This window comes from Cetorhinus maximus, chromosome 16 (genome assembly GCF_964194155.1).
Source record: "Cetorhinus maximus chromosome 16, sCetMax3.hap1.1, whole genome shotgun sequence".
Taxonomy (NCBI): Eukaryota; Metazoa; Chordata; class Chondrichthyes; order Lamniformes; family Cetorhinidae; genus Cetorhinus; species Cetorhinus maximus.
Genome location: NC_135894.1, coordinates 32,980,539 through 33,005,537, shown reverse-complemented (window position 1 = coordinate 33,005,537; position 24,999 = coordinate 32,980,539). Strand labels below are relative to the sequence as shown.

Below are 24,999 nucleotides of genomic sequence, written 5' to 3'. Positions count from 1 at the left end.
AACCCCTATCCTGCAGACGAACTCAGGTAAATTGAGGCTCATGCTATCACCCAAATTACTGTCAAGTGAATGAGAGGAAGTTCAAGCAACAATCATAAAATGTTAAATGTTCACCCTTGCCTTCAAGTCATTCCAGTATCACACCCCTCCCAATCCCTGTAGACTCCTCCATCTCTATAACACAGTGTGAACTCTGTGTTCCTCAGACTCTAGCCTCTTTATGCATGGCCCACTCCCTTGACTGCACCAGTAGTGGATTTATCTTCAGTAGTCTAGACAATAAGCTCTGGAATTCTTCTCATAGACCTCTCCACCTCGCTCTCATCCTTTAAAAGCCTTCTTGAATTCTACCTCCTTGACAAAGTCACCCTTCCTAATATCTCTCTCTTAGGCTCAGTGTCAAATTTTGATAGATTATGCTCCTGTGAAACACCTTGGGACATCTTCATACATTAAAGACACTATAAAAATGCAAGTTTTTGTTGCTGTGAGGAGTGTAAAATTGAAAAAATAATAAATGGAGAATATTTATTAGACAGTGGCACCATGTCTCCAAACTCACTCTTGCCAAACCTCTCCATGGCTCAAAGGGTCATCTCCTTACCATGCCAGTATACTTTGTTCTTTGTCTGTTCTGGTCATTTTTTGTGTTCCAGCCTGATCTGTAAGCAAAGCACATTTAGGAAGAAATTAGCAACTGTCTGTTCACTCCAAACAGCATTCCAAACTATCTGCTTACCTATCCTAGACTGTTGCTCAATGGTGTTGCTGCTGTGACTCTTTGCAAGCTAAATGGTGAATTACAAGTGTAACATGTTGCAGTGTTTACTACACTAATGCTTTATGTTGTATAAAGGAATGTTGCTAAAAGAAGTAAATGTTCTCTGCACGTTATCAGCATAAGGATGCAGGGAGACAAACGTTCACGTTGAATCCACATTTCTATCGATGAAGAATATGTGCAGAATTTTCCTGTTGGCGTGTGGGGGCGGGCCCCACATGCCGATGTGTAAAATGACGTGCAGTGACGGTGAGCGAGCGTCCCGATGTCACGGCGCGCCATCACAATATTTCAGTGCGCAGGCGCGCGATGATCTCCAACACGCGCTCCTCATTAATTAACGGGCCACTTAGGGCCCTTGAGGCACCAATTGTTGGGGATTTTTCAGGGCCCATGCAATCTTCGGGTCAGTGCACGGGCGCAACGGGCAGGTGGGTAGGACACATTTGTATAAACCTCATCCATGGGCGGGATAAGAGGGGTCACTGGGGTCGCAAGTGTGCTCAGTCAGATATTTATTTTTGAAAGTTGCTGATACTTGCCTGTGCGAGCAGAAATACTTCCAAACTCATACCAGATGCTTGGTCTGGACTCACAACCTTTGGGTCAGCACTCCGCAGTGAAGATCCTTTTCTGGGCCTGCAGGTTTCAGGAAGCCTTCCCTTAGCCTAGGAATGGGAGCTGAACTCTCCACTGGAGGCACCTCCTCTGAGGAGGAAGGGAGGGCCAGAAGAGGGAGGAGGCCAGGAGTGCACATTCACCTCCAGGGGAGCCACCTTTGGGAGGAGAGGCACAAGGGGCCCAGGGCCAACAGGAAGTCCAAGGCAGAAGGGGCCGCAGAAGACACCACTATCCTGCTGCCAGGCGGTGAAGCAGCTACCTCAATATGTCTGAGGTGCAGTGCTGAAGGAGGCTCCATCTCTCAAGGAAGACAGTGAACTATATCTGTCAGATGATAGGCCCTAAGATCTCCGCTAACTGTGTGGGTGGGCACCCAATGCCAGTGGCTCTAAAGGCCACATCTGCCCTCAACTTCTATGCCTCTGGCTCTTTCCAGGCTCAGTGGGTGATCTTTGCAGTGTCTCCCAATCAGCTGTCCACACTTGTGTCAAGCAGGTGACAGACGCTCTATTCAGATGGGCATTGACATTCATCCACTACCGTTGGGACCAGGCAAGCCAGACACAGCGAGCTAGAGGCTTCGCAGCCATTGCTGGTTTCCCCCGCTCCAGGGTGCTATAGACTGTACACATGTGGCCATCAAGGCGCCAGCAGGTGAGCCCGGTGCCTTCATCAACAGGAAGGGCTTCCACTCCATGAATGTGCAGATAGAGTGTGATCACAGGATGCTGATTCTACAAGTCTGTGCAAGATACCCAGGCAGCTCCCACGATGCGTACATCCTCAGATGCTCCCAGGTGCTGGGGCTCTTCAGTGCTCCAGCCCAGCTTGATGGATGGCTGCTGGGTGACAAGGGCTATCCCCTCAGAAGGTGGCTTATGACGCCTCTCCGCCATGCAAGAACAGAAGCTGAGCAGCGCTACAATAGCAGCCACGGCTCCACAAGGGCTGTGGTGGAGAGAACCATCGGTCTTCTCAAGATGCGCTTCTGATGCCTGGACGGTTCAGGGGGCGCACTCCAGTACCCCCCAGATCGTGTGTCACTGATAGTGGGTGCATGCTGCGCTCTCCACAACCTTACGCTGGAAAGAGGCAACGCTATGGACAAAGAAGATGTTGACGCAGTGGCTGCGGCTGCACATGATGAGTCCAGTGGTGAGTCCAAGGATGAGCATGCACAGGGAAATGCTGAGGGGGTAGACACTGACCTGGGCATACTCCAGGGAGGCAGGGACACCTGGGAGGCTTTAATCCAATGAACCTTCAGCTAGAACACCACAGATGGACCTCCAACAAAAGCCTGTGCTGAAGGCTCCATACTTGATACCTGAATACTTCATCTGCCTGGATAGGAATATTAACTAAGGGCCAAGTCAATAAAGTTCAGTGTGACACAACCCACTCGTGGGTAACCATCCACCTGCAGAGGAAAAGAGTTACCCTCAGCCATGGTCACATGTCTAAATTTAATGATATAACAAAATGAACTTAAGGAAACGAAATGACAAAGGTGTTAAACAGCACACCAACTAATCATGACCTCATTGCGGGGCAACACAAAAGCACCAATGAGAAACCCGTGGTGTGCCTAAGTTGCCTTAAATTTACACTTTTGGGTGCTACATCTAGGTGCTATCCCCTCTCTGGCACTGACATCTGAGACAGCCTGCTCACTGTGCTGTCCTGTTGGCCTCCATGACCTTGGCGGACGTCGTCTGGCCCGTGGAACCTGTGCTGGCCCCACCTGGGAAGTAGCGGCCAGTTCCACAGCTGGCATCTCCCCAGTCGTCGCAGCCTCATGGATCCCATGGTCATTGGCAGAGGGGCGGAGGAGCTGCTGCCCTCATCTGAACTGCCCTGAGAGGAGCCTGCAGAGATGACAGGCAGCTGCTGCGCTGACATGAGGTCGCTTTGGACCTCCCTGCTCACTGTAGATGGATGGGCATCAAGCTGGGAAACTTGATGCCCAGCCCATCTCCCACACTGGCACTGACCAGCTGAGGTCAATGCCGATGTGAGGGCTTGCTGCTCCGAGCGCATCCTCAGGAAGGCCTGATTGGTCTCCTGGAGGACCCTCTCCACGAGAGTCACCACTCTCTCCATGGAGGGAGCATGGCGCTCGGCCATGAGGCTCATTGCATCGGCGATGGTCCACGTTGACTCCTCCACCACGGAGACCAAGCCAAGCATAGCCTCATGTATCTCCACCAGATCCTCCCACACACCCTGCTGGACTTCCAGCATTTGCTGCCTCATGGATGACTCCAGAGGCCCATCATCAGCCATGAGCATGTGCCTGGTCCTCTGCATTCCTCCAACTGCTGGTGCCATGGGCACTTTCTGTCTCTGCCAGTTCCTCCAGCTACTGTGAAGTGCCCTCACCACTGTGCCCCGGGACACTAGCCAATGTCTAATTCCCACTGAGGTGCTAGTATCTGTGCTGGTGCCTGCCTGGCAGAGATGGTGTGATGCTGGTGGGTCAGAGACTTCAATACCCTCAGGTGTGAGAGGTGGCCCCTGTGCCATCTCCTCCCAGCCCTGATCCGCTGATGCTGAAAGGAAGAACAAGGACTTTGATTAGTTAACGTGGAGACAATGCCAATGTGCATCCCTGTCCCCAGGATCATTATGCACTCATCCTGCCATAATCAATGGTCAACCCATGTTGCTAACTTCAATCACTGAGCATTCAGCAGTGCCATGGCTGCTGGGACACTAATGATGACCTCAGTGCTGGGCTAATATACCTGCCCGTGGCACCTCAGCCTCATCGACACTGGTGGACCTTGGTGCATGGCGCCTCTCCAGATCGAAGGCCTCCTGCTCGAACCTGGTATTGATGGCCAGCTGGGCCGGCCCTCTGCCAGTCCTCAACCACTTGGCAGCATTATGAGCATTCTTCTTCTGAAAAGGAGAAAAGAGCATTGATTAGTGCAACTTGTGCCTGGAATCTCTTCGCTGCCGTCCCACCCCAACCAGAGTGGAACATTGCAGGGCTCCAGTGCCTCCTCACCCCACAGCTGCCGCACACTCACACAAAGATGCCAGGCCTGTTCCCTCCCGCCACTTGGCCAAATGCTGCCTACATCACATTTGGCACCACACGGTCTAACCTTGCAAAGCAAGGAGGTGCAAGCATGTGGAAAGCAAAGGGCAGCAGATGGATCAGTGCCCTGCCATCTGGAAGCTCCCCTCCCAGCATGTCAGCACCCTGACTTTGACATGTTTCGCAGTTGCAGCTCTGCGCCACAGTGCAGCTCCTCCAGGTTGCCCCCAAAACAGTCATGTGGGTCTCAGTGCACCACATGCTGCGGGGGCAGAACCCATCTCTTCACCAGCCTCTCAGGGTGACCTTGGCATGGGCAATACCTGCTGGCCCACCCAGCGAAGGACACATGCTGTCAATGATTCAATGCGGTTACCACACTCAGAGTTGTAGGGGGTGCGCCCAGGGGGGAAAGCCGACCTGCTGGGTTAAGTGACCAATGCCAACATGGTACTCACCCTTTCAGAGTGCAGAAGGTCATTGAAGCGCTTGCGACACTGGATCCAGGAGCGCCGCACCACGTCACGGGAGCTCACCACCTCCGCCACCTCCTCCCAGGCACATTTGGTCATGTGGGGGTTGGGGGGGGGGCGCGCCTCCTCCTCCTGACCCTCGGAATGAGGACCTCCCGCCGCGCTGCCACCTCCTCGAGGAGGACAGCAAGGCAATCGTCTGAGAAACAAGGGGCACAGTGCCCCTCTGCCCTACCCTCCTGCCTGGCAAGCTCACCACCAGCGCTCTGGGGAGCCCTTCTGCTGGCCATGTTTGACAGCATTTGCAAGGCTGCAGGAGCACTTTTAAACAGGCCACCGGGTCGCCATTGGACCCGGCGGTTATAGCAGTTCCGCCGCTGCCCACCCACTCTCGCTGTCCTCGGGAGCCGTGTTTCACGCTGAGCTTAATTGGTCCACCCGTGTAAAATGGCGGTGCGGACCCGATCGCGAGTGGCGATTGGGTCCGCGCCCACCTGCGCCTGTTCCCGCATGGCCTGCCCGACAGGCAGAAAATTCTGCCCAAAGTGTTTGCATGTAAAGGTGATTGCACTTACCGTGGCACTTCCTCTGATGTCACTGAACATTTTTCACATTTTATCCTTGACATGCCAATCTCCAAAATTACATTCCCTCATTTCTCCAGCCTTGCATCTTGTTCTTCAATTTCAATAGCTGGATGACTTTTGGTACCAAAGAATGCCACCATTCTTTCCTGTTCCTCCTACATAAGATCTCCAATGTGGGAGTCTTAAACATAACCTCCTTGGCAAAAGAAGTCTCCCCAAAGCTGTACTTTACACCTCCTTTCAATGCAAGGCAAAATAAATAAAACAAACTCCCCCTCAATGGCAAGTAGCAGCCTTTCTGAGGTGGTGGCCTGCTCTATATTGAGACCGACAGGTTTAGACAAATGCAGGCCTGCCTTTCTACACATTGAAATAAATGAAAAATAGATGGAGGATGAGTCTTTTGAAGTTGCTTCTCAATTAAATTTTTTCATTCATTGTGCATGTTTGAAGTGCAGGAGAGTAGGACAACCTGAGGTAAAAAAAGAACAAGTCAAAGTGATAGGGTATGTTGCTGATATGAGAATGTCACAATAAGTTTATTTCATATTATACTACTGTATTTACTTTAATAGCCATAGAAGATTCTGATTATGAGTTTTTACATATATGACGAGTGAAAACCAACTATCAGAAACAATTTAACATGTAAATTACATAAATTTAAACCTCTTAGTTTGAATGTTCAATAAATAAAAATTTGTCCACATTCTGACCTAGCTTTTAGTTTGTGCTCACTATCAAGTCACCACCAGTCACAAGTGAGATCTTATTACTCTTTTTAGTTTCAGTTACCATTCCAATAATACAAAAGTAAACGGGAGCAAGCTGTTTTAGGAGGGTTTGCTGATTTTGTGATTTGTTTTCTTTCTGACTGCAGATATGTTTATCACAGTTCAAAATGGATGGTGGCTGGGAATGCCGATTCACCGGTGCCTCCTCGGGTTTACATCCATCCAGATTCTCTAGCTTCTGGGGACACATGGATGCGACAAGTCATCAGCTTTGATAAACTCAAGCTTACAAACAATGAGCTGGATGATCAAGGACATGTATGTAGATAAAGATTTATATTTTAATGACTGGTGCTGAAATATCTCATTTCATATTAATGTTACAAAACTGCACAATGTTCAGCCATTGAGCAAATTTCCTCAGACTAATTGCCACTGGTATTAAGTAATGAGTTAATGAGCAGGTGCACAGCACCAAACTCTTTAGTGGATTACTTTTGTAATCGTGTACCTCTGAATTTAAAGTTCACTTATATTTTGACATTTTTGCATTTCAATTCCATGGTTCTCATCACTTTAGGATGGATATGAAGGCTTTAAAGAGGGTGCAGAAAAGATTTATGAAATTGATTCCAAGAATGAAGAACTTAGTTATGTGGATAGATTGGAGAAGCTGAGGTTCTCCTTAGAAAAGTGAAGGCTGAGAGGAGATTTGCTAGAGGTGCCTAGACAGAGTAGATAGAGAGAAATTGTTCCCACAGGTGGAAAAGTCAAGAACCAGAGGAAAGAAACAGAGGACACATGTTTAAGATGATTGAACCAAAAGGACATGGGGAAGTAAAAACAGAAAATGCTGGAAAAACTCAGCAGGTCTGACTGCATCTGTGGAGAGAGAAACAGAGTTAATGTTTAGAGTTCGTATGCCTCTTTTTCAGAGAAATAGAAATGTGATGGAATTCATACTGTTTAAGGTGGGGTGGAGCAGGTAAAGCAGGATAAAAGGTCAGTGATAGGTGGGGGCTAAGGAGAGATTGACCAAGATGTCATGGGCACAAGACAAAGGGAGTGCTAATGGTAATGGTAAAGACTAAAGAAGGTGCTGATGGTAGCATAAAGGTGAGAAAGCACAATGTGTTAATAGCAGAACAAGAGTCAGAGCTCTGTGAAAGAACAACATAGAACAAGTAACAGATGGCCCTTTTGAGGGGGTCTCGGGGGGGCTGAGGAAAAAGGATTAAAAAAGGATAAAATAATGAATAAATTAATAAAAATGAAAATAATTAAATAAAAAATAAAAATAAATTTTTAAAAAGGGATTTAAAAAGGGGTGAAGATAGAGGAGAGAGCTCATGGTCTGAAGTTGCTGAACTCAATATTAAGCCCAGAAGGCTGTAAAGTGCCTAATCGGAAGATGAGGTGCTGTTCTTCCAGTTTGCGGGAACATTGCAGCAGGCCAAGGATGGACATGTGGGCGTTAAGAGCAGGATCATGTGTTTAAATGGCAAGACAGGGAGGTCTGGGTCACGCTTTAAGACAGACCAAAGGTGTTTCACAAAGTGGTCACCCAGTCTGCGTTTGTTCTCCCCAATGTAGAGGAGACCGCATTGGGAACAGCAAATGCAGTAGACCAAGTTGAGGGAAGTGCAAGTGAAATGCTGCTTCATCTGGAAGGAGTGTTTGGGCCATTGGACAGTGAGGAGGGAGGAGGTAAAGGGGCAGGTGTTGCACCTTGAGTGATTGCATGGGAAGGTGCCATGGGAAGGGGATGAGGCATTGCAGGTGATGGAGGAGTGGACCAGGGGTCCCTACAGAATGCTGACAGGAGCATGGGTGAAGGGAAGATGTGTTTGGTGATGGCATCATGCTGGAGTTGGCAGAAATGGCAGAGGATGATCCTTTGGATGCGGAGGCTGGTGAGGTGAAAAGTGAGGACAAGGGGGACCCTATCATGGTTCTGGGAGACAGGGGAAGGGGTAAGGGCAGATGGGTCAGACACGGCTGAGGGCCCAGTCAACCACAGTGTGGGGGGGGATGCCTTGGTTCAAGAAGAAGGAAGACATGTCAGAAGTGCCATTTTGGAAGGTGGCATCATCAGAACAGATGCAACAGAGGTGAAGGAACTGAGAGAATGGGATGGAGTCCTTTCAGGAAGCGGGGTGTGAGGAGCTGTAGTCGAGGTAGCTGCGTAAGTCGGTGGGCTTGTAATGAATGTTGGTGTACAGTCTATCACCAGAAACGGAGACAGAGAGGTCAAAGAAAGGAAGGGAAGTATCGGAGATGGACCATAAAAGTGATAGAGGGGTGGAAATTGGAAGCAAAACTTTTTCCAGGCCCAGATGAGAGCATGAAGTTGCACTAATACAGTCATTGATGTACCAAAAAAAGAGTTATGGAAGGGTTCCTGAGTAGGACTGAAACAAGGAATGTTCCCCATACCCCGTAAAGAGGCAGGCATAACTGGGGCCCATGCTGGTACCCATTGCCACACCTTTTATGTGGAGGAAGTGAGATAGGTTTAAGGAGAAATTGTTCAGGGAGAGAACATGAGGAAGGACTCTTTTTATGCAGTGAGTGGTTAGGATCAGGAAGGTACTGCTGAGAGGGTGGTGGAGAAAGATTCAGTTGTGGCTTTCAAAAGGGAATTGGATAAGCAACTGAAGAGAAAAAAATCTGCAGTGCTATGGGAGAAAGGATGGGGAAGCAGGACCAGCTGAGATGTCCTTGCAGGGAGCCATTATGAACACTACAGGCTGAATGATCCCCTTCTGTGCTGTAATCATTCTATGATTCTGTTATCATCAAGTAATTCTGGACAGAATATCATTTTACTGATTTATTTTCCAGATATTGTCCTTTCTTACCTGATTTTGGATCAAAGTTTTCAAATCAGATTGCGAAAAATTAGACTTTAACTAAGAGACTAATAAATAGATTCAAACCTGAATCAGTGCAAACCTGACACAATGGGCAGCATTTTGTTCTTGGTGGGGGTGCTCAGCGGGGACAGACGGGGTAGTCAGGAGGCCGCGATTGGCACCACACCACGATCTCACGTTTGGCCCGTTCAGCGTGGAATGCGATCGGCAGCGCTCAGCGCTGACTGTGCGGGCGGGGGGAGGAGGGCGAGCAGGCCTAGTACGAAACGAAAGAGCGCTTCAATCTCCCTGAGGCCCGGAGCTGCCTCAGGGAGATGAAGCGCAGTTTAAAAAAACAATGAACAAAATAAAAATGTCATAAAACATGACTCTGTCACATAAGCAGGGACATGTTTTTTAATCCAAGTGTAAAACTTTTATTTTATTTTTATTTGCTTTAGGAAACCTCATCCCAATGGTGGATGAGATTTCCTAAAAAGTATAAAGGCCACTTGGTGTTTTTGCCTCCCCACCAACCCTGAGATTGGACGGGCAATGTAAATTTGAATTTATTTCTATTGGCCGTTTTAAGGCCTATTAAGCCTTTCAATTGTCAGCGGGCGCGCTGCCAATTCTGGTGTGCGCCTACCAAACGAAATATCACAGGACTATGCGATGACGTTGGGATGCTTGCCCGACATCAGTGTGTCATTTTACACTCGCCAGGTCAGGCACGCGTCCGCCCGCCGAGCTCAATATTCTGCCCAATATATATAAAAATCCTGCTCATTTGCATAATTTGTCCAAGATCTAATTGTTCCTAACTTGATAAATATACATACGGCCAATCCTACTTTTTGCAAGCCTAGTTGCAAGAAACTTTTGGAAATGTCTGATTATTGCATAGAACTAAATTTCAGCAAATTACTTGGATGCAGTGTGTGATTCAAATTATAGGAATAGTTTTCATGAAGCATAAATCAGTAATGATAAAATGTATGGGATATATTATATAATAAACTGTTAATTGTTTTAGCATAAAACTATTTTTAAAATTAAAACTGACGGTCAAGGAATAATTGCAAACTTAAACTGCTCTGCACTCTATGATGGCATCATGCCGTCTAAGGTCAAAAATAGCACAGACCAGATGTAATCCAAATCTTTCACTCCGAATCTGTGCCTCAACTCCACTTCTGAAGAACACTCTGTACTGCTTCAGCGGTGCTTTCCATTCACCATGCTTTCCATTCACTATACTTTCCATTCTTGTGTACTCCAAATTGGTGCTAACTCAATGAGAACTTGCATGCTGTGGATTTATGTCCAATAGGAACTGGATTGGCAGTCAAACCTCATTCCCTAGCAGTTTTTATAAAAACGCCGCTACACCATGTGTGTCAGGTGCATTCCAATTCAACTTCCAGAAGTCAAAGGACAATGTCTAGCCTTCTGCACTGCCCAATCCACACATAATGTTTTTATTTAGCTTTTTCTAAAGCTACAGATTAACATGCTTGTGCATGATATGCGTGGTGATATACTGTTCTAGACCTTTGATTATGTTAAGGAAAGGTATTCTTTGAAATATGAATTAAATTGTGGTCCTTCTTGTTCGTATTTTTTTGTCAGACAGTTACAATTCAAAGTAAAATTAGTTGTCATATCTTATTTGTAGAACACAAAGCACAGTTGGCAGATTCAGGTTACACTGCTAGTTCAGCATTGTTGAAGTTTGTACAGAGCTTATTGACAGCAGAGGTCTATGTTTGAGTGTTTGAGCACTTGCATAGATTCTACTCCTGGGTCTTGTTTAACAGAATGTTATGATAGCACATTCAGGATATCTCTCATTACATTAAAAATAATCTAAGCATGTTTATGAAGTTCCTAGGACAGCCATGCAATTTTAAAACATGGCTTTGCACTAGGATAGATTACACCCATGAGTGTCTGAAACTTTAAAATTCATTTTATTTCAGCTACAGCTATGTTAACATCAATGTGAGGTTAAAGTGGTAGTCTTATTACAGTTGCGAAAATCCAATTTTCACCATAGTTGTGCTATACATTTCACAATGACTCAAAAATAAAACCTATTTGCATAAACACAAAATATATAACAGACATATTATAGCTGCTTTACCAGTTCTAAATGTGAGTATTACTTTGGACACGTGCCAACTTGCAGTTGGACTGTGATGTACCAATCTCAGTTCACAGGACTTTGATATAACTCTTCAGAGTAATTATTTTTATTTTTCCTTCAGAGAAAGGAAACCTTCATCTCCCTTCAGTTTGGGCTGGACTGCATCCCCAGTTCTGAAATCATGGAGGTTGTAGTTTTTTTTCAATGGTACCATCACTCCCTTCATGGTGGAAACAGTGTATTTGTCCACCTGGCATGATTTGACCTGAAATTGTGCCCCAGAGGACAGTGTTCCAATAAATTGTACTGCCAGGTCCTTTGCACTGTCATAGGGAGGAGAGCTTCCCAATTTTTGGGCTGTACTAAATGTAGGTTCCTTAAGTGAAAGGATCATATTCCAATCAACTGTACACTAGATCCCTCAAGAAAAGTGAACAAACCTAATTTCTGCCTGGATTGAATTATAAACCAACTCATGGAGGTGAAACAGTAATGTTTTAATGCACTTTGCCACCAAGCCATAAGAATAAATATTTACAGAGTCACTTAATAAATGTAATGAAATTCAAATATAAACTTCATGGTAGTTAAGTATATCAGTACAATAATTTTGGCCAGACATTAGGTCATTATTTTGACACTCTGTAAATTATTTTAATAATTAACTGCATATGGACATATGCTTAATTTTCTTTATGTACAACAAGCTACAGATGGTCGCCATTTTCAACTAATTATGTTGTCCAATTAGAATATAACATTTTTCCTGATTCAAAGTCTACTTTCAACAGATGATTGAGAATTACTTATTTGTATTTAATGATGGTTGCAATAGCCTCCACTGCTAATACATTGGCCTGAAAACAGTATAATACCAACAACTGCTACAGCCTATGCCAGCCTGGCTTATTGCTGAATTGATTAGCCTCCGAGTTGAGTCTCAGTCCGAGCTCATTGGAAACGCTTCTCGTTTTCTGTTCTGCCGCAATGCTGCCTATTCAGGAGGCGTTTTTCCTTCTGATTTTAGTAGTGGTACTGATAGGAGGGTGAAAGAGGAGACACATTTTCAACAGTCGCTGTTAAAAATAGAATAACAAACATAAGAGGTAACAAGAATGACCTAAAAGAGGGACTGTGCCTTTTTTAAAAAAATTATGTTGACTGTCATCTAATACTTGGACTCGCTACTAAATTGTTCGGTAATGAGCCATAAGGTTTGTCAAGCCAAAGAGTCTGCTCTTTGTTCTAAGAAAAAATGCAACGTGAATTTGGAACCTCAAGTTTTTTAGGCCGGTATTTATCAGTGAAACGAGTTAACTACAATTAAATAATAATTTCCAAAGGCATTTACAAGCACGTTTCATTTTGAATTCATACGAACATATATGGGAACATAACAAGATGACTAATTGGAAAAGAGCAGCTGGTAGAGTCTGTCACATACCCCCATGGCCCAACATCCACCAGCAGCCACGTATTCAACTAGTTATTCCAGGTCCTGTTAACTCAATGGAAATAATATCATGGCAGAGAAATGTTATTTTTACATCCAAATCAGTTTCATTGAATCACAGTCTAGCTGGGAACAAAGTTTATAACGTTATGATCTAACCAATTCACTAATGTTGAGGGGTCCAAAGACCGAGAGTTATGGCTGTGCTCCGAATTGACCCTGTAAGTTTTTTTCAGTCTGATTAAAAAAGATCGTTAATAATCTGGTACCGAAGTTTTTGACCATTCGTTGAGTAGACTCTGTTTAAACGCCGAGTTGAGCAAATAACCGTTGAATTTAGGTAGCACTTGCTCAGTGATAAGGGGCTCGCCAAAACAGTAACAGATGTAAAATCAGGTCAAATTGGTTACTATCGGTTGCATCAATTAAAATTTAGCAACTCATTAATTTCACATTCCGCCCAGTCCCCATTATATAAAGCATGGATGAGATTTGAGCGCCCCCCACCCACCAGATCCGCCGAGAAAGCGCATTTTATCTTGCTGTGTAATTAATATTGGTGCCCAGTTCAGTGAAGGAACTGGCAGCCATCGGTACTAGTAAAAAACTGAAATGTTCCTGTTTACCCACATTGAACCATATGGTTACCTAGATCCTGAGAGTTCTGATAAAAATATAGACCTTGACTTCGTCCCTCTACCTCTTCACGCTTTTAATAATAATCTATTTTGTTAGATTATCCTATTAATTTAATGGGAGAAAATGACTTTGTGAATTGCAGCCAAATGGTCGATGTGCTATTTGCCCGTCGGTAAGAGATTTAATTTGAAACGGTAACACGGGTCTTGATGTGATGTTTCAACGATCTTTCTCATGTTATGGTTTTTGTTGGCTGCATTTCTATCCGATTACAGTACAATTTAAACCATTTTTGTCTTTATTTTTATTTGGCTCGCCTATAACAAAATGGTTGTCTTTATTCTTCCTCACCCCTAATCCCAACCCCTAATTCCTACAGATAATTCTTCATTCCATGCACAAGTACCAGCCACGGGTGCATGTGATCCGGAAAGACTTCAGCAGCGAGCTTTGCCCAACCAAACCAGTGCCCGGGGGAGAGGGTGTGAAAACGTTCACTTTCCCGGAGACCGTCTTCACCACAGTAACAGCATATCAGAACCAGCAGGTAGGCTTCTTCTTATCAACTGCGGCGCAAAAAAAAAAGGATGTCTAATTTTAAATATTCGCTGCAAAAAATATTTATAGAAATCTATCGTTTGAAGTGCAGTGAAGCCGAATCGAAACCGACAGGTATGCACCCTGTCTGGTACTGAATTCTTTCGAAAAAGGAGAATGCGTGCGATTAATTTTTAACATATGTCTATCCTCAAAGTAAATGGCTGCAATTAATCATAACTGAACAATGGGGTGTGTTTCGTGTTTATATCAAAATAGGAAAATGATGATAGTTCGTCTTTATTTTTAAGGGGTTTTTTTTTGGTAAACGCCCGTCTAGAAACTGCATAGAATTATCCAATTACACAAACAAACAAACAAAGTCAACTATTAATGCTGTGGAATCATTGACTTCTTGGTGCATTGTTCTCACTGCTTACACTTCGGTTTAAATTTGTCTAAAAAGCGATTTTTCTTACGAGCATTTCGGTATTTTCACAATATACAAGGTTTACTCTATAGTAAATTTATAATTCTATAGACATTTAATTCTTACAAGTTAAGCTCTGAAATAATGGGAATAAATACGTTTCATAATCGACACAACCTTCATCACAGAGAGGGCTTTGACTGATAATCCAGACCAACTGGAATGTTACAAATGTAGCTGGAAAATGCTGTCTAGAAATCTTCAAATATTCCATTAGATTTTACTGGAACTGCAGGCTCTTTAAATAAATGACAGAGCGAGTAAACACGTTTATACGTAAATATTTCCATGACGTATTTTTTTAACAAAAGACGTTTCTGCACGCCGTTCCATATCAAAATAAAACGTCTCATGGTAGATTTAGAAACAAAAACAGAACAATTCTGCATAATGTAAAAAAGATAACGGCTCCAATCTAATTTCGCTTGCAGCAGCTTTACAGAGGCGCAATTCTCTCCAATCTCAGTTCTTTCACTGCGCAACTGGATTCCTTTCCCAATCCTTTGCAACTGTTTGTTATAGGCGAGATTTTTCTCGTCATTCTTGGTTTGCCTGTATAAGATAGCTGAACAAAGCTTAATGTGACAGACCAACAAGTGTCACGCCTTTATATCACCAACAGGTCTACGTTTAAGCAAACACAACATAGCTTGCCGCTAGAAAGGAAACAACTATTTATAATCTCTTTAATACCGAGAGCAGTAATTTCAAATTATTTCCCCAACTAATTAAGTCAATAGTGAAAACACATTTAGTGGCTTTGATAGAAGGGACAGGAGCCAGCGAGACCGCGTCTTTATTAGAAGGCCATTTCTAATGTCTGAAAATAAGCAAAATTCTTCATTATTTTGCCCGCTACGTGAATAAGGAAAGCGTGTGGAAGTCAGTGTGTCAGATTTATACTGTTTCAGTATATTGGGAACTCCGCTATAGTAGATGGAAAGTCCTGATGCTCGCTTTGCAGTTCCAGCTTTAGAATAACCACCCGATTTTTAATTAATTCAAACATTTAATTTCTTCTTGGGGGGGAAAAACCGTTGGTAAAACATTTAAACTGAAAAGATGATATCAAGCATTTTGAGTGATGTAAGGTATTTACATTGCTTGGAATCGAGAAACTCCACAGGCTTTGCCGTTTCGATTACAGCTCTAACATCTGTAATATAGTTCCTGGCTTCGAAAGGATTTTTTTAAATATTCCCTTTAAAACAACATCGACAAGGATCATGAAACGGCGTGAATCCGTGTTCTCTGGATCAGTGAACGTTAGGAGTGATGGTAAAACAACGGATTGACCGGCGTTAGTAATTTGTTTAAGACCAACAGTGATTGCTATTTTGTTACGCTGTTTTTAGACCGCATTCATTCCAATTTGGCTAAGCTCCCCTACAATTCCGGTATTCAGAACTAGCAGGAAGGTCCAATGCCGAGGTCTTTTCATCTCCCCGTAAATGGCTTATATCTTTTAGCAGTAACCACTGGGGTGTTAGGTTCACAATATGTTAATATTGGAGGTCGAAGGGCGCTCTGGGCACTACTGAAAGCAAGTCTGACACCAGACTTCAATTATAGGTTGAACCGAATGGTTTGAGCTGCTTCTTCCAGGCTTTGTTTACATTGCTGGCCTCTGGGCCAGAATTAGGAGTTACTTTATTACTTCTATGAAAACTTGCCACCCAGCAATGCAAACATGGCGATTTCTACAACAGAACATCCTGTGCGATCCTGGATTGCAATATGTGCCTATTTTACTATCCATAGCGCCCGTATTATTTCCCCGACACAGAGGCTCCATTTGACAGGAAGGCTCGGGCGCCCACGCTAGCCCGGCAATGCTGCTGACATTGGATGGTAGCGTTCATCTCCAGTCACTGTGGCAGTTTTGGAAAACTCTTAAAGCTGATAGAGGGACTTTCTGTACAGTCTTATTTAATGTAAAGCAAAGTCCACTAAAGGTAATGTAACCATTAAAAATCCATTACGAAGACTTTTAAGGGCATATTTTTCAGACCACATCCCTTTCTTCAATGCGGCAGATCAGCCGCCGACCTGTGGAGAAGCTGAAACATTTCTGCGAGACTATTTTGAATCGTTTACGCGGGTTAAGTGAAACAGAGAATGCTATTAATGCTATTGAGAAGAATAGTTTGATTGATGCGTATGAGTAAACTATTTTAACTATAATTACTTCCCGAAAAATCCCCTTTCTCTAAATTCACGTTCATTGTTGGGCTTTACTTAAATTATTGACGGCGATTAATCCGTTGGCTTCGGCATTATTTTAATAAATACATCATTTGTAACACAGAACATCCTCATTTCCTTTGCTCCACTTGTGAATTGATGGGTTTTTGACTTTGTGAACTTATTTCATTTCCAAACCAGGTTCCAGTATAAAGGCTGTGTAAATACACCCCCGCCGTGTCCCCATGTGTTCTAACACGGAGACCAATATTTCCCTCCACCTGCTCCCCAAACGTTTCTCATCTCGCCGCGCTTTTAAAAGGTGAATTCGTTTCTTTATTTCCCAGATTACCCGGCTGAAGATCGACAGAAATCCGTTCGCAAAAGGGTTCCGGGACTCGGGCAGAAACAGGTGAGGAGTCACCGCCTAAAAATCTTTCAAAAGCTGAATAATCCAAAATGTAACCGACGGGGCAAGCGCGTTGTGCTTGTAATCCGAAATATAAACGGCCTGTGCCGATGAGGGATGTCCATTTAGACATGGTCAGACAGCTTTAATAATATTATCCAAACTGGAGGAACAGCACCTCATCTTCCGACTAGGCACTTTTAGCCTTCCGGGCTGAATATTGAATTCAACAACTTTAGATCTTAAACTCCCCCTCCCCCCATCCCCACCCTGTTTCTCCCCACCCCCCTTTTTTTTCAATAATTTATATAGATTCTTCTTTCCCCACCTATTTCCATTATTGTTAAATCTAAAACTAAAACCTTTTCCACCCCACCCCCACTAGAGCTGTACTTTGAATAACCTGTCCTCCATTCTTAATTAGCACTTTTCTCAGACAAAACACCTCTTTGACCCTTTTGTCTGTGACATCTTTTGATTATCTGCTCATCTCCACAATCACCACACCCTCAATGTCTCTCTCTCCCCCCACACCACCCCCCCCCCACCTTAAACCAATTTATATTTCTCCCTTCTTCTAACTATGCTTCAGTTCTGCCGAAGGGCCGTGAAGGCTCGAAACGTTAACTGATTTCTTCTCCGCCGATGCTGCCAGACCTGCTGAGTTTTTCCAGGTAATTCTGTTTTTGTTTTGGATTTCCAGCATCCGCAGTAGCTTTTAGCTTTTTGTTTTTAGCTTTAATATTTAATCGTCAGCAGCTTGTTCAGTTTTGAAATAATCAGAATCACAGTTTCTTTTTTCCACTGACTGAATGAGTCCAATTATCAGTCCTGCCCACTAATCGCCTCTTCCCAAATCGGAGCGGCGGTGTCTGCGGCTGACCATTCCTAGCACATCCTACCGGACTGTAATCACAGGGGGTTTGCAGAGGCACTGAGGAGAATTGGATGCGTGCGAAATAATTGCAAAAATAAAACAGAAAGTTACTTTTAAAACAACGTTGCAACATCTTTACCGATTTACCTGTAATACTGTAGTGATACTAGTTCCATTGGAGGGCAGTTTTAGCAGCCCTGTTTCAGGCTGCAGTTACATTGTCACATCCACATCAGGTGCACACAAAGGTGGAAATGGCAGAATAAATCCGGAGTCAAACCCTTGTCTAACAACACTCACCTTAATAAGCTGAACCATCACTACGCCCAGTGGATAGTCTGGCACCAGGTATAGTATCAGCCCTGCGGTGATGTCACATTGAATCAGCAGTCTCGCACCTCGTCAGAGATGCTGGACATTTTAATGTTAGGAGAAAGTTGCCATTCCCCACCCCGCGCTGCTAACTGGGGCCGGGGATAAACACCGCTTCTATTCAGGCGCCGCACACGCACAGAGCTCCTTTGTCACTGGCTTCGGCGCAGTCTCAGCAACTGGCAGCGAGCAATTTAAGCAGTAGCTACGGAGTTGCAAAGCTCCATCAGTCGAGAGGAGTTGTTAGCTGCTGCACCGCGTGAATCGCCGTGAGGTCAGTCACAAAGTCCATGTGTGCTTACACACACACTCAGAGCTCTCTTCTTGGGCGGCTAATGTTCGGAGAGTGCAGATGGGAGCATTTACCGTCTAGGAAAATTATTTAAAAAATGGAAGGTGATCATTTAAAACACAACTTTGCACCAGTTTGGAGTTATACAGCAGCCAATCCAATTACAAACCAAAATAAAACAGACTGCTAGCGAACCTGGTTTCAATACATTCCATCATCTACATTAGGCTTGTTCAACCTTTTCGCTGGAGGATGGGGAGAGGGGGGTGCTGGGGGGGCCACATTTCCATTTCCTTCTCATCGAAGGGGCCGATGTGCTAACTTAAGATAAGGCACAACGTTAAATATGAATTTCAAAATAAAGCTATGGCATGAACAAGAGAAGCAACTTGCTGAGCAAAAATGGAGCAATGTCAAAGCAATACATTGATAATTAAAGAGTGATTAATAAAGATCACCATTAGAGAGTGAGAGGGACAGAGTCTGTTTGTCTGGTTCAATCCCAATCTCTCAATGCTCACCCTCACCTGTACGTGGTTGTTGGTATGTGGGGGTGAGGATGCAAGGGAATCCTGCGAGTGAGCCACACTTCCCAGACTGACTCACTCACTCTCCCCCAAACACTCACTGCCCCCTACCCACCCCCCCCCCTACCCACCCACACACACTCACTCTCTCCCATGGCACGCACACTCACTCACATTCACTGTCTCCCACACACTCACTCACTCTCTCCCACACACACTCACTCTCTCTCTCCCACACACACTCACTCACTCTCTCTCCCCCACACACACTCACTCACTCTCTCTCCCCCACACACACTCACTCACTCTCTCCCCCACACACACTCACTCTCTCTCTCCCACACACACTCACTCACTCTCTCTCTCCCACACACACTCACTCACTCTCTCTCCCACACACACTCACACACTCTCTCTCTCCCACACACACTCACTCACTCTCTCTCCCCCACACACACTCACTCACTCTCTCCCCCACACACACTCACTCACTCTCTCTCTCCCACACACACTCACTCACTCTCTCCCACACACACTCACTCTCTCTCTCCCACACACACTCACTCACTCTCTCTCTCCCACACACACTCACTCACTCTCTCTCCCACACACACTCACTCACTCTCTCTCTCCCACACACACTCACTCTCTCTCTCCCACACACACTCACTCACTCTCTTCCACACACACTCATTCACTCACTCTCTCCCACACACACTCTCTCTCCCACACACACACTCACTCACTCTCTCCCACACACTCACTCACTCTCTCTCTCCCACACACACTCACTCACTCTCTCTCTCCCACACACACACTCACTCACTATCTCTCTCCCACACACACTCACTCACTCTCTCTCTCCCACACACACACTCACTCACTCTCTCTCTCCCACACACACACTCACTCTCTCCCACACACACTCACTCACTCCCACACACACACTCACTCACTGTCTCCCACACACTCACTCACTCACTCTCTCCCACACACACACTCACTCACTCTCTCCCACACACACCTACTCACTCTCTCCCACACACACTCACTCTCTCTCTCCCACACACTCACTCACTCTCTCTCCCACACACACTCACTCACTCTCTCCCACACACACTCACTCACTCTCTCCCACACACACTCACTCACTCTCTCCCACACACACACTCACTCATTCTCTCCCACACACTCACTCACTCACTCTCTCCCACACACACACTCACTCACTCTCTCCCACACACACCTACTCACTCTCTCCCACACACACTCACTCACTCTCTCCCACACACTCACTCACTCTCTCTCCCACACACACTCACTCACTCTCTCCCACACACACCTACTCACTCTCTCCCACACACACTCACTCATTCTCTCCCACACACACACTCACTCACTCACTCATTCTAGACTTGTCGATCCCAGTGCACTCCTGGATGGCTTCAAATCTTCCACAATCTATAAACTTAAGCTCATCAAAAACTCTGCTGCCCTTTTCCTAACTCACACCAAGTTCCTTTCATGTATCACCCTTGTGCTCACTGACTTACACTGGTTACTGGTTAAGCAAAACCACAATTTTAAAATTTCCATCCTTGTTTTCAAATCCCTTCCTGGCCTTCTCCTGCCTAGTTCTGTAACCTCATCTAGCACTACACTCCATCTGAGATATCTGCCCTCATCGAATTCTGGCCTCTTGTGCACCCCTATTTTAATTTTTCCAACACTGGTGGCTGTTCCCTCCTAAACCTGTCTCTCCATCTCTTTCTTCTTTTAAGGTGCTGCTTAAAACCTACCTCTTTGACTAAGTTTTTGGTCATCTGCCCTAATAAGGCTCAGTGTCAAATTTTCTTTGATAATGCTCCTCAGAAATGCCTTGAGACATTCTCCCACATTTAAAGCATGATATGAATACACGTTGTTAAAGTTATGCTCCTTCTTTGAATGAATGCTCATCCAGAAATATTTTGCATTGACCTGAACGTGGCACCATAAACCTCTGGAACAGATTGCTAATTTGAGTTTGTTCCCTTTTTATAGCAACAATATTATAATTTTATTGACATTTTGCCTCTCAATCTATATTTTACATTAAATTGAAATTGAATATCATAAAGTCCTTAATTTCTCACAATAGGTCCAATTTTGCAGTCAGTGGTGATGCTACTCACCTCAGTGATAGTTGCCTACAAAGTTTGGAATGGCCTTAGAGGCGCAGTCTACCTTGAATCAGTTGTTCCAGAGCAACGTCCTCTACAGGGCATTTGTAACGTGTGTGCAGAAAAAGAAACACTGAAGCAAATCAGATTGACAAATCCCCATTGAGGCATGAGAGTCCAAACCTGGAAATATAAAGCAGAAAATATTGATTAGATTTCAATGATGTACAGAAAGGGAAATGAAGTTTTGGAAATACAGATGGAATTGAGGGAAAGAACGAAAGAAACAGACAGAAAATTAAAACAAAATTAATTTTATATTTAATTTATTCATTCATGGGATGTGGGCTTCGCTGGCTGAGCCAACATTTATTGCCCATCCCTAGTTGCCCTTGAGAAGGCGGTGGTGAGCTGACTTCTTGAACTGCTGCAGCCACAGTGCTGTTAGGGAGGGAGTTCCAGGATTTTGACCCAGCGACGGTGAAGGATCGGCAATATGTTTGCAAGTCAGGGTGGTGAGTGACTTGGAGAGGAACTTCCAGATGGTGGTGTTCCCATCTATCTGCTGCCCAATATTAATTTTCTTTTGATGGAATGAAACTCCCCATTTGTAAAATTATTTTTTGAGGGTCAGGAAGGTTGGTCATCAGTCATTATGACTTATCACATTGTTAAAGTCTCACTTACCACTGAATGCTTTCAGACACTTTTAGTGCTGAACTTGTGGACAAGGACAGGGTGTTCACACCATTGTAGATGAGAACTGCAGCAGCACACCCTGCCAAGGAGCAGGGTATCTCTGACAGCAACTTTTGGATTTCTGCTTTTAACTGCACGTGTGGATGCCAGAAGTTGTTATCTAATTTACTGCATAATATCAGTGAGCACTGATGGCCTGGTCGTCATTATTACCACAAAATCTGGGGAATTTTTTGTTGGTTTCAGTGGACAGACTTTGAAGATGTTAGGTTGACTGAATTATCTTTCTGTAATGATGAGTATTGATGAGTATGTGTTGATCCAGAGCTGAAAAATAATTCAAGCTTCTTTCACTAACAAATCGATCTGAATAAGGACAGCTGGACCATCAAGCTCCACTTCCACTCGACTTTGCTCTGAGTCAGTTTGGATCCTGATTCCAGTTTTATACTGTCAGTTGAGTGTTATTACAAAGCTGAAATTGTTTAGAAGGTAATGGATTTGCATACAGTTAAAGTGAAGAACAGGGATCACCTGGAATCTCTATCTCAAATATTGAGAAGACGTGAAGATATTGTTTTTTGTCCCCTTTCCAAAATCTGGTCCCTAGTTACTGACTCCATCCCTTTCCTTAGCAACAAAACTGTTCACAATCTTGGTATCATATTTGATCTCAAGATGAGATTCTGATCACATATTCACGCTATCAGTAAGACCGCCTATTTCCACATCCGTCACTTCACCCAACTATGTCCCTGTCTCAGCTCATCTGCTGCTGAAACCTTCATTCATGCCTTCGTTATTTTTAGTCGACTATTCCAACACACTCGTGACTGATTTACCACAATCAACCCTCCATAAACTTGAGATCATCCAAAACTTTGCTACCTGTGTATTAACTTGCCAATTCACTAAACTCCCCTGTGCTCATTGACCTACTTTGGCTCCCGGTCAAGCAACATCTTGATTTTTAAAATCTCATCCTTGTTTTCAAATCTTTCCATGGCCTCGAGTCTCTGTGATATCTTCAAGCCTCATAAACCTCTGAAATATCTGCACCCCTTCAACTCTGGCCTCTTGCACGTCCCAAGTTGCCTAGGCCCTAAGCTCTGGAATTCGCCCCCTAAACCTCTCTTGTCTCTCTACCTCATTTTCCTCCTTTAAGACACCCCTTAAAACCTACCTATTCAACTAAGCTTTTGGTCATTTGACCCAACATCATCTTACGTAGCTTGGTTTCATACTTTGTTTTATAATGCTCCTGTGTACTGCTTTGGGCATTTTATGTCAAATGTGCTGTATAAATATGTTATTGTTGTTAACTTTATAATGTTTTTAAATAGATGTCTGCACAGTGGTTTCATTTATACTGCAACCAGTGTGAAACTAGGCAGTGTGAGAGCAGTTCCTCTAGGTGATTATACAGCTCATCCAGAATTTGATGTCATCAGATTAACAGCTTTATTGCCTAGTTACATGGAAGATTTTTGCATGCAATGGGACAAAAGTTCTATGTTAACAGCAACTTCAGGGCCATGTATGTTTGTACACATAAAGTTTCTGATTAAACATGGAATGGTAATGATATCAGCAAGGAAATGGCTTAGAGAAGTTAATGAACTCAATGGTATGGCAAAACAAAGTTAGAGTGGAATGAAACAAAAACAATAGATGTCACAGTTGGTCCTAGTTGACCTTAACTAGTTCATTTTTAAACTGAATCTTGGTGGTAATATTGCTTCTTTGTGTGAGTTTCTACATCTAAGCGCTACAATGACTGGGCTTTAAAAGTGAATCAATAGTTCCCTGCAGAAATTTTATTCTTTACGACTAGCTAAAAGTAACCCCCATCTTTTTAGCATTAATGGCATATTGAAAACACTATTAGATTTGTGCTGGTCCATAGCTAGTTGCTAACAACTGAGTTACAGTTACAAAATATAGGTCCAGATGTTCTAAAGAACTCTACATGCATTTGAAGACTGTACAGATGCAGTTAAAAGAAAACTGTACAGCAGTTTTTAATAACTTTTTGAATTTGGAAACTTTCTGCTTATATAGTTCTGTCATAATAGATTGTGATAGAAACCTTTTTCTAATCTACTGTTCAGGGATGGATTCTAATGTGCTGAAAGCTATTTGAAATAACCAGCACCGAATGTACTGAAGTGTATGTCTAATGATATAGGGACATCTGAAAGAATGATTTAACAGTTTCATATCTTTAAATACCCAGTAATTGATGTACAGTATACAGAATATTTCTGCAACACACAAGCTGGTATTAATTTAGCACCGATTGGATAATGCCTATACCAGATGGTGCGCTATGTTGCAAAGTGCGCTATGTTGCAAATTACCATGTGTCCACATCTTAAAAATGGTAGGATTTCTCAAAACAGTTTGCAACTGAAATGAAACCTTAGAATTATTTTACTGTCATTGTGAGCTTCATGAATTGTTGGCTAGACTGCTGGATGGAATACAATTAGTCAACACTATCCCATTTCACTGGGTGGGGTAAGGGGGGTAAAGTTGTGAGTACCGCTCTCTCCTCAAATATACATGGCTGTACTCTCAGACATGTATGGATCCAGATTGATTATATGGGCACAACTCCCCCATTTTCCACCTCAGCCAGAAATTATAGTGACAGAAAGTAAATGGTGGATATTCAATAGGGTGAAACTGTGGGAGGAAATGCTCCCAATTAAAAAGGGCATAATAAATATCATTCATGGCGATTTGCTTTGAGCTGCCAAGTCAACAGTTGAGGTATTTAAGTCACGTCCAATACCTATAGTATTAATATGGAAAAATTCCATGAGATCTCTCTTTTTCAATTTTCTGCCCAGGAAAGAACAAATTTTGACTTTTATGTGCACATAATCGATAAACTTTGATTTACATTTGGGGGACCAGTGCTTTTGTGCATTCATTACTGTTGTCAGCCAGCATTTCATTATTGTATTCATTTAGAATTTCTATGTAGTGACATCACAGCATTGCTCTCTGCTACTTCATCCGGTTTCTTCAGTCCTTGGAAAACATTTGCTGATTGCACATTTTACTGATTGAAATATCGGGCAGCATCATATACTCAACTAAACCA

The 24,999-nt window shown here is 43.8% G+C and overlaps 1 protein-coding gene across 1 annotated transcript in view; it reads left to right on the top strand.

The window, feature by feature from the left end:
- tbx15 (T-box transcription factor 15) overlaps positions 1 to 24,999 on the top strand; it is a 92,612-nt gene that overhangs the window by 43,119 nt on the left and 24,494 nt on the right. Inside the window, exons 4-6 of the mRNA XM_078559612.1 lie at positions 6,389 to 6,560; positions 13,718 to 13,885; positions 16,897 to 16,961. Of these exons, the coding sequence (XP_078415738.1) occupies positions 6,389 to 6,560; positions 13,718 to 13,885; positions 16,897 to 16,961 (405 nt within the window). The remainder of the gene's footprint in view (positions 1 to 6,388; positions 6,561 to 13,717; positions 13,886 to 16,896; positions 16,962 to 24,999) is intronic.